The sequence below is a fragment of the Gavialis gangeticus genome, unplaced genomic scaffold (assembly GCF_001723915.1).
Source record: "Gavialis gangeticus isolate Ggan-Ray unplaced genomic scaffold, GavGan_comp1, whole genome shotgun sequence".
In the NCBI taxonomy this organism is placed as follows: domain Eukaryota; kingdom Metazoa; phylum Chordata; order Crocodylia; family Gavialidae; genus Gavialis; species Gavialis gangeticus.
Genome location: NW_017729032.1, coordinates 141,936,380 through 141,947,183, shown reverse-complemented (window position 1 = coordinate 141,947,183; position 10,804 = coordinate 141,936,380). Strand labels below are relative to the sequence as shown.

General features: G+C 37.6%; 1 protein-coding gene across 2 annotated transcripts in view; it reads left to right on the top strand.

Annotated features, from left to right (window-relative positions):
• DCUN1D2 (defective in cullin neddylation 1 domain containing 2) overlaps positions 1-10,804 on the top strand; it is a 53,744-nt gene that overhangs the window by 6,606 nt on the left and 36,334 nt on the right. The window contains exons 1-4 of one of the 2 annotated variants that reach the window (XM_019524067.1): positions 415-490; positions 1,963-2,179; positions 5,456-5,624; positions 9,779-9,909. In XM_019524067.1, coding sequence (XP_019379612.1) covers positions 2,005-2,179; positions 5,456-5,624; positions 9,779-9,909 — 475 coding nt within the window. In that variant the 5' untranslated portion in view covers positions 415-490; positions 1,963-2,004. Of the gene's footprint in view, positions 1-414; positions 491-1,962; positions 2,180-5,455; positions 5,625-9,778; positions 9,910-10,804 lie in introns of those variants that run through there. The other variant, XM_019524066.1, reaches the window with a different exon arrangement.

Genomic DNA, 10,804 nt, shown 5'->3' with positions numbered 1-10,804 from the left:
GGGAGTTCCCCAACCTGTAGGTATGGTGCCGGTTGTTCCTCCCCAGGTGCATCACCTTGCACTTGTTAGTGTTGAAACCCATCCTATTCTCATCCGCCCACCCTTGTAACCTGTCTAGGTCAGATTGTAGCCTGTTCCTTCCTTCTAGTGTGCCCACATCCCCCCACATCTTAGTGTCATCAGCAAATTTGAACAGGGTGCTTTTTACCCCCTCGTCCAAATCACTGATGAAGATGTTGAACAGCGCGGGCCCGAGGACCGAGCCCTGCGGAACCCCACTGCCCACGTCCTTCCAGGTTGAGAAGGACCCATCCACTACCACCCTCTGGGTGCGGCCCTCCAGCCAGTTGGCGACCCATTTGACTGTGTGGGTGTCCACACCACAGCCCCCCAGTTTCTTAATGAGAATTAAGAATCTCGCGTGAGCCGTGAAGGATTTGAGTTGGGAACTCAGATATTTCCATTTCCCTGAGGGGGTCTTGACATAAGTGTAAGTCACTTTTTGAAGTGGAATAGGAGAGGTCCTTTCAAAATGCCTTTGTAAAATCTATTATAGGTTTGTTTTGTTTTTTTCCCCCATCATTGCAATTAAAGTTGTTTCCAGTTTTGTTTTCGTCATTTTTTTCAATCGTCGGAGCTACATTTCAAAGAAAAGAGCTACATGTGCATGTTGGGTGTGTGATACAGGTCTCTTTTATGGCCAACTGCAATAACCTTCTGATAGGGTTACTGTGATTAGTGTTTAAAGAGATAATCAGTAAATAGTAACTATGTATGTACAGTCAGACTGTAGTGTAATATTGAAAACTGCGTAAGTGATAGCTTTTTCTAATGCTGTGAGATTAGAAAGTCTTTGCTTAATGTTATACATGCGTGTTGATTTAAAATTTAAGATTTAGTCATGTCCCCACAAGATAACTTGTAAAACCTATCAGTTAACAAAAGCAAGAAATATTAAAGAGAAGAAAGGAGCAAAAAGTCAAAAAGTATTGCAGAGAGCAGTTGTAAAACTTTCATACCATGTTTTGTCATCTTTAACTCCACTTTCCTGTTCTCCAACAGTACGCTCTGGATCATTGTAGAGCATTGGCTTACTGCAGTTAATAAAAACATTTATTGGTTTCTGTAAATCCTTGTTTTTTTGATTATTGCACAGCAGTTAATACGTTATGAGAATAGAAGAGATACTGGTATTAGTTCTTATACATCTAACCAAAAACTTTTTCTAGTTTCATAAGTTAGACAAATATCTGACTTCATTGCTTTAGGAGTTGTATTTTCTTTTAAACTAACTTGGGAGCAACAATTGTCCCTAATTGTTTCTGACATTCAGATGTGAAATGTGCAACTTTGTCTTAAATGGTCAATTGTAAAATATTGTATTGTTCATTAGTGCTGGGAAAAAATAGGAAAACTCTTAAGATTATTCAGAGTAAACGCTCAGTTTTTTACAAGGCCTTTACAGACACAATCTCACATTTGAAAGAGTCATGTTTTTGAAAATTTTTGTTATCATGAACTTATTAATCATAGACTTACTTTTGGCATGTTAGCATACTGGTCAAAGTCATAGTGGGGTTTTGGGTTTTTTGCAGGGGTGGGGAGGTTAGAGTTTTTAACCAAATAAGTTTTTTAAACCTTACAGGAAATGGAACATATAGAGGTCAGACACTTTTTAAAAAATGTTTCTGTGTGTGCAAGTAAAACAGTGATCGGAATTTATTATTGCCAAAATATTTGCTGCTGAAAGTGTGCATAGAAATGCTGGCATTTCAGTTTTCAGAAGAAAATGCTGTCTTTAACTGCAGAAGAACAAGGCTTTGTCTTTCTGTAATTCTGAAGTGGGAGATGTCACACACCAAGAAATCTAAGCCCCTTTTAAGATAGGCATTGATAGTAGAGTGCTGAAACAAACTTCTGGATTAGCTTCATTGGCTTTCCTGCTTCTTTTGCATCCCAAAGCATAAGCTTAAATCGTCTCAGAAGGACAAGGTCCGCCAGTTTATGGCATTTACCCAGGCTGGTGAAAGGACTGCTATATACTGCTTAATGCAGAATGAGTGGAAACTAGAAGTGGCAACAGACAACTACTTCCAGAACCCAGACTTGTACTACAAAGAATCCATGAAAAATTCAGTAGACAGAAAGAAATTAGAACAATTGTATAACAGATACAAAGGTAAGGATCAGTTTTATAACTTATTTAATTTACATTTATACCTTTACTTTTTGCCACTGGTAACATTTTTAGATAAAAGGTTGCTAACATAATGTCCAACTGTTGTTACTTTCTCTGTGTGTTGCTGCCCTTGAGAGGTTTGCTTCAATGTAAGGCTGTCTGTCTACTATTGCATGGCTCAGTGTTCATCCCAAACTTCAGACTGTTTTACTTGTAAAGTATAAAAACACCTTGACAATGGGAAATATAATGCAAGAACTGAGCTAAATGAAACTAAATCCAGTTACTTAAAAGAGGAGACTCTGTATCTGTAAAGGACGTTATACAGTATGTATGACCTACTGTCCTTAAACTATGTTAAGGAATTTTTGTATGTCATATGTTATGTGGTAACATTATTATTATAATTCTTGTATTAAACGTTTTTTCAAAATTAAATTTAAAGATGGTGGTAGTATTATTTATACTACAAAAACATTTTCAGATATAGGTAAGGTTCTGACAAATGCGTTAAGTAAGGAAATGTGATTAAGGTTGAAACTCCATCCATAATTTACTCTTTGGGTTTTGAATATTACAGCACAAGTCATGTAAAATGACCTGTTAAGAGATTCTTGGTGGGGAAACATCCATGAGAGAGTGAATTTAAGATGGAGTTGTGTTTATATCTTCTGTTACTCTTTCTTTTATGCTAGTGTTAATAGGAAAAATGCAGAAATATGGCCAAAGAAGCCCAAGGCATTGTCCAGTGAAAGAATTCCTTTCAAAATGTTACTATCTTAGATCAATTATTTTTTTGTTAACGCTTGCTTTGTGAAGCTGCTTTAAATCATTGCTGTTTATTGCTTGGGTCCAAAACTTTCTGTGGAACTCTTTTAAAATGGATCTTTGGCCATATTTTTTATCAATAAGGACCCTTTCTAATCCTAATAGATGGTATGATTCTCACCAAAATTATTTTCTATGCATCTTGGCCTATATAATTATTAATACTTTTGCTTTTCAATTTGTGGATAATATGAATGCTTATTCCATTTGACATACAGGTCATCTTAAAAATTTTAATTTTAAAAAAATGGTTGTAATGTGTTTATAGATGCACTGGCACTTAGGCAGCACTAGAACATTTCCTTTGGGTGCACCCATAGAAGTTTAATTACTATGATACTTCTTTTGGTTGGTTTTGCTTATATTTAAATATTTTTTTTCTTGATCTGTGTATAGTAGTTTGAAAGGAGGTGGTCAAGTGAAGGATATACTTAACTTCTTAAATTTGTAACTGTCAGTAGTAATGTCTAAGATGAAGGAATTTTTTTTTCTTCACTGTGTTTTTTGTGTACTTTCTACTTCCATCTTCACTTCTGTGAATTAAAGTGATTTAGTCAGTTTTAGGTTTTTGTTTTCATGCATCAGCACAATTCTGTAGTGCTAGAATGAAAGTAATGAAGGAGGAGTGTACATCTAAACATCGCTTTCCCAGAATTTAAGAGGAAAAGTCATGACAGTGCATTTTAAATTGGTTTAACACTTTTTTCTATCTTAACCATAACCTAAACTTTTTGCCTGATAAAGGGTCCATTGTAATCCTATCTCTAGATTTACAGAGGATTACAATAGAGAGAACCTACAAAAATCTGTAGGTTGCATTAGCATTGCATTTGAAATGTGAGGTGATATTTCGTTGTCCACTCAGCTATTCTTGTTTCAGTGTTCTCTTTATTTAATATTCAACACCTGAACTAAAGTTACACTTGTTCATTTTTATTGTTCACTCAATTGCTCAGGAGTTAGCACTATGCTAAGGATAGAATAATCCTGTTTCTTGAAACTGGTCAGAATTTGGCCATTAACTCCAGTACCGACTCTTTAAATATCTGGGAATAATTTTAGGAAGTTAAGAAATACATTTAGATGTTATCCTGGAACCTGATTTTTTGCAACTAATACCCTGGAAAGATTTACTCATTACTTATACACATAGCGATTTTGATGGAATACTTTAATAACATGTTTTTGCTGCATCAACTACTTCTACTTGGTGTTCTAACTATTGGCTATTTATAGTATCAATTCTTTAGTTACTATTGTGGTATCCTTAGAAGAGCTTGAGAAGCAAGAGGGAACCCTAAAATGAAGGCTCCAATCTTGCAGTCAGATCAGATTGTAAGACCCACGCCTAGGGAAGGATAAAATCATAACAAGTATTTATGCAAAATGTCAACCTTGTGATGTATTGAAAATATTGTTTTAACTGTATGTTTCATACAGTGGCTGGCTATTTTAGTCAAATAAATGCTTAAGACTTATTTTCCCAAATGATGGAATAACTTCTGTATTTTGTAACTTGCATAACTGTGAAAAGTAGAAGTATAATTTTGAGAATATTACTTTAGATTTGTGTAACGTATTTTTAAGAGACTCTGTTGGGTTCCAAACTAAAAGAAAATAGCAGTCTTGTTTACATATGAAGTGTTTAATTTCTTTGGGATCAATTATGAATCAAATATAATTTTCCACAGAGGATTTTTGCATTTGTTTAGATTTCCTTATTTAAAACAGAAGTTAAATTTCAGGCTTATGACATAAGCAGACACTGGCTATTACAGAGTGTTTCTACCCTATAAGATAGCTTATTATTGAACAATTACAGTAGTTCTGAGGAACCTAATCTAGATTGAGGCCTTGTAGTGCTGAGCACTGTAAACACTGTCGCATTGATTTTGGTCTGTCTGCAAGGCTAATTTTTTTCCTTGAATCGCAATACAATAATTGAACCTTGGTGATCTCAGTTAAAATAGGTCCTTTTCTTTTGTGTCCCTGGAGGGGTGAGGATGGGAAAGATCTGTGGACATCATCTAGTGCGTTTCTTTTATGCATCTGTTGCTGTTGACTAACTAGTACATGCTCATTTATTGTACTTTTTATAACACTTTGCTGAGAATCAGTTTCACTGATTTCTCCCTATTCTCAAGCAGCTTCCCTGTTGTTCATTTCTTTCTTTCATATGGTTATGGGGGGGGAGTTAAAAAAACAAAAAGCAAATATTTTTAATAGTAGTTTTAAAAACAAGATTGTCAGAGAGACTTGGGAAGACTTTTAAATCTGGTTTGAATTCACATTTTGAAATTGATTAGATTTTGAATTAACGTCCAAATAAAGAGCTTGAGAAGTACTCAAAAACAGTAATGTCTACAGTGCAGCATATCAAAAGTACTCTGGTCAGTATTCCATAGGAAGGTTTAAGAACTGTCATTCTTTTTGTATTTTGAACTGCAGACCCACAGGATGAAAATAAAATTGGCATTGATGGGATTCAACAGTTCTGTGATGATTTAAGCCTGGACCCTGCCAGTATCAGCGTTTTGGTTGTAGCCTGGAAGTTCAGGGCAGCTACTCAATGTGAATTCAGCAAAAAGGAATTTGTAGATGGCATGACAGAATTGGGGTGAGTGTGTCGGTTTTCTTTATGGTGCAACTTTCTTAGGAGCTGAGCCAAATCTATTGAAAGCTTTTAAAACTCTCCATGGACTTGTTCCATGTCACCCTGAAGATGCACACAGCTGACCTACTATACTGTCTGGATTCCACACTTTCCTATGTTAATACCACCACCACCCTATCAACTTTCTGTGATTCATTTACACAAATGCCTGAACTGGGCTGCAGCAGGGCTTGAACCATGACAAGCATAATCATGATGCATTTTAAAAAAAAATCTAGACTTTTATTCAGTGTAAATCACCTGTTTAGATGATTTCTTACTCTTTTTCTTCCTGTCTCTCACCTTGGCCTAGTTATCTTTTTTATACCCCTGTTTTGTAAGCTAGCTAAAACACTTGTGGACCTTTGCAGCTTTTCCTTCTCATATTGGCTCCTAGAATATAAATGATATGTAAATTTACATTTGTCCAAAGAGTATCCCTTTTTTTATTCATAAGAGAAAATAAATGAGTAAGTGTACTTGCTGAATTTTTGTTTGATAGCAAATTAGCTGCAACTTGAACTTTGGCACTCATTTCTAGGGCTGAAAACAGTAAGCAGAAGACCTAGGCTGACCCTAAACCCCATCTAGTTTTAGAGACTGGATAAATTCCATACATTTCGGTGTCATTGACTACTTTTGTCAAGTCGCTCTACACAGAGAATTTCGGTCTCCAGTGTGACAAACCACAGTCTTATCTGTTCCCCCAAAGTGACTGAACTACCATATTTATTGAAATCCAGGACAGGATTTTTTTCCCCCGTTTAACATGATGGGTCTGGGAGAGCTTCTCATCTTTCATTTGAGTACAAGCAGGGAGGCAGGCAACTACTACATTAGGTCCCATCCTGGATTTGGAGTCAGAGCCTTTCTGCTCTTTGCCTCCCCACCCCATGCACTTGCGCGGGTCCAGCCTGGGTCACATGGCTACTCTGGTCCCTGCCTGGTTACACAACAGCAGTGGCAACAGCTGCCAACTGTGATGGTGCCAAGGCTGGAACCGCCACTGCCATGACCAGCGCTGTGGGGCTGGTTTGGAGACAGAGTCACTTTGTGGCCAGGCACCAGAGGGTGCAGGCACTGTTAAGGGGGAAGGGGCAGGCTGCTTGACTCGCTTGCTACCTGCCCCCCTGTTAACTGCTTGCCCCACTGCAGTGGTGAGGTGGACAAAATTAAAACTATCTTCAAATTTATAAATTCTCAGTGTATAGAATCTAATTGTTGGGAGGGGGTGGTCATCTTACATTCTAAATCATCTTGGATTTAAAGAAATATGGTAGTTCTGGCTTTCTTAGCTTTTACTACTAGAAACCACACTCAGGCCAGGTATTAAAAGTCAGGATGCACATAATTCACTCAGAAAAGGCTTCTTAAAAACTGTATTCAGTAAATTTATAGAGCGAGTCACCAAAATGTATATAGCAGTAATTTTGTCCCACAGTTTACTTATGGTATGTTGTATGTGCTTGTGTCTGTCTCTGCCTGGCTTGCAAAGGTTGGAAGTCTGTGATAACACTCAATGTGAGAGCCTGGCTGTTAAGTACAAATTGTAATGAATCATATTTTTAGCTTTGTAAATAGTTTGTTTAATATCTGTGATGGTGGCTGTCATTGTAGCAGGTTCACAAATGCAATTGATGAAGCAATTCCTGCTTCATCAAACTGTTATGCTAATGCAAAACCTTTGCTGTGACCTTAGCAAATAACTTTTCAAATATGGAGATGTGATAGAAGAGCTATTGGTATAAATGATACAAAATTCTATTAAGGTATTTCAGTAGAGTGCATGTTGTTTGACATTGGGACCATTATCTGTTGAGAATGGAAACAAAGCTTTTATGGAGTGTTTGGATTATAGGCAGCAAAGAAAGAGAAGTGGATAAGATATTCCTTCATAATTTAATCTTATTTAAGTTTTTGCACATATTGGGTGAATCAAATTCTGGGCTTAACTGTCATTAAGTCTAATTTTATTCACTAATAGTACCATAAATAATCGTTCTCTCTGCTGACCACTATTATTCAGAGAACCTTTGGAAAAAGAGGGAGATATCTGGAGTTGAAGTTAGAGCCCTGGTGGTGGAAATGATGTCCAATTTAACTGTAGTATAATCTTAAAATTCTTCTTGTGGTAATAGACCCAAAGAAAACTTTCTTCATCTGCAGTGTCTGTGAAATCATGGCTATTGGAACTCAGGCTGATCAACTTGTAGGTTAAGCCATACTGTCCCTGTTTAGCAAAAGAATCAAACATTTCTTACTGAAAATGATGTTTTATTTATACTTATTTCTTGAAAAAGATGGATCAAGTAGCTGTCCTTGTTTGATCCACATCAGAAGGAACAAATTATTTTGCTAAAAGAGACTGTAGAGGTAGGTGGAAAATTTTGACCTGTTACTTGAACATATATTTCCTGTTGCTAATAAAATTTAATTTGGCTGTAGATTAGTTTACTGCAGAAAGACATTAGTAATAGGTGGCAACTTCTATCTAATCCAAGTGATTTGTTTCTTGAGTAGGGGCATAACTGTGTGTTGCTACTGATCTCACCAAGTACTGACCTCTTTCTAACCTTTCCTTTTTAGGTAAGGATGTTGACAGATTGTAATAAAACAACTTCTAGTGTCATCTGAAGTCCACTGATTACTTTATCCCCTTCAGTCTGACTTCTGGCTATAATGACAATAATAATTGCTTCATTATCTAGCAACCAACTAGCATTCATGTTGATTTTTATTTTAATTTTTTTTAAGTCTGCCAGCAACATTTGATACCCTTTATTGTAAGATTTATTGAGCCACTTCTGGACATTTGTCTTTAGGATATTTTTAACATTTCATCATAGTATTGCTATCTTTCCTGACGGAATTCAGTCAGTGTTTTGAACAATTCTGTTGTTACTTCCTGTGCTTGAAGCACCTACAAAGCTCCTTGGAGGATAGTTGGGTGGTTTGGACTTAATGCCACTGGTTTGCTAGTTTGAAACTTTTCCTTTTAAAACCCAGGTAGTGTCATGTATTTGCTTGTATGGGGCATTAATTGGGATTTTAGATTAAAGTAATTTGGTTTTGAGGTCTAATGCTGTCAAGTGGAGAATATCTAGAAGGCACAGTAGGTATCCACATTATTTAGGGAGTTGACCTGTTCCTCAGACAAGAGGCTCTCAGTATAAAGGTGGCATGTTGATATCATGATAGCTCCTAATCAGGTGGTTTTGGAAGCCAAAAATGTATTTGTCTTTATCAACATTAGTGAATTTGTTATTATCAAACCTTTGTCCTTTTGAATGGATAACAGCAATGTGCCCCCTAATAAAGTTATTCTAGAAGTGTCAGCTAGTAAAAATATTTACATAAGCTGTTTGGCAGCCGAGAAGATTTAGTCACAATAGATATTATAATTTTCAAGTAATTACTATATTGTTCCATATTAGTTTCTAGGTGTAATTCAGAATACTGCCAATATCCTATAAATTTTGGTATTAGTTTGAGTCATGTGAACCTGAAAAGCCCTTATCTTTCCAGTATGATACTGTATCAGTTGAGGCATAAGTATCTTTTAGGCACAGTGAAGAGCTCTTTTTCTAGGTTTTAGTTTGAAGTGTGCCTTACATTTGTGACAGTACAATTCAGTGACTGAGAACTCATATAATATTAACTTTTAGGCATAAGTTTAATGTGTAGTAGTCGTAATTCTTGTGATGGATGCTCAGGTAAATTGAATTAAAAAAATCAAATTAATTTATTATAATAACTGAAACCGTACATTACAGTTAATAATACTTATAACTAGTTATATTTCATTTTTTCTGCACTCTGGCAGTGCTCTTTAAGCATGTGAAATTTACATTAGTTGAGATCGTGGATTAATGAAGAACCTGAAAAAGACCAAATAAACATTTATAAAATATTTTATATGTACTTTAGGTGCTTGGATATAACATTACCCCTTGTTTCTGGTTAAACATTTGGTGAAGGATATACTTCATGGCTTATAGAATATAAATGAAAGTGATGCTTTGCAGTTGCATGTTATCATATTTTTATGTCTTTAAAATTAGACCGTTTGTTTAACAAGTATGCATATTTATAGACAAACATAATCTTTTCTGCAACAGGTGTGACACCACAGAAAAACTAAAAGCTCTATTGCCAAGACTGGAACAAGAGCTAAAGGATCCAATAAAGTTCAAAGATTTTTATCAGTTTACTTTTAACTTTGCTAAAAACCCTGGACAAAAAGGTTTAGGTGAGTATAAAAACTCAAAAGGTAATGGTAAAAAATAATGTGTGTAACTTGCATACTTTCAATAACATACTATTCACAGTTTGCCAATAGCAGGTCTAGTAGAATTGACTTCTAGGGGTGCATCAGTAGAAATTTTTGGGGCTGATACTGATAGCCAGTTTTTAAGGAGGCATATCAGCTGATCCTGATACGATTTCTGATACCAGCCCTGCAGCTTGAGGAGTGGTGTCGAGCTGGTAAGTCTGTTGTAGTGGAAGGGGAGGGAGGAAGGGATGGGGCATAAGGAGGGCAGATCAAGACCCCTGCAGTGAGGGAGGGAATGGGGCTTGGACAGGCTGCAGCAAGCACTGCCCAGCCAGGGCAGGAGGGGCAGCTCCCCCTGCTGCATGCTGCTTGTCTGGGAGCCGCTCATCTGGTGGTTCCCACTGCTGCTCCCACTGCTTGTCTGAGAGAGCACTGAGGGGGAAGGGGGGCATGTGCTTCCAGATCTCTGTGGGGATGGTGGGGCCAGGGCTGTGCTTGGGGCAGGCAGCAACACTGGGAGCTGGGCCTGTAAGGAGGCTACGACAACTTTTGGAGTGGTTGCAGCTCACCCTGAGTGCAGCCTTAGCCCCGCCTACCCCATGCAGATCCAGGGGCACACACCACTCCCATGCCCTCCTGGACAAGCAGTGGGAGCTGCCGGATAAATAGGCAAGTGCCAGATGAGCAGCTCCTGGATGAATGGCGCACAGCGGCAGGAGCTGCACTCCTCCCCTTCCCAACACCCCCTGGATGAGTTGCAGTTCCATCCCTCTCCCACTCTGCCCCAGCTGGGCAACACTTGCACCAGCCCCACTCCCTCCCTTACCACAAGGGCCTTGATCTGCCCCCCCACCCCCTTCCTCCCTCCTTC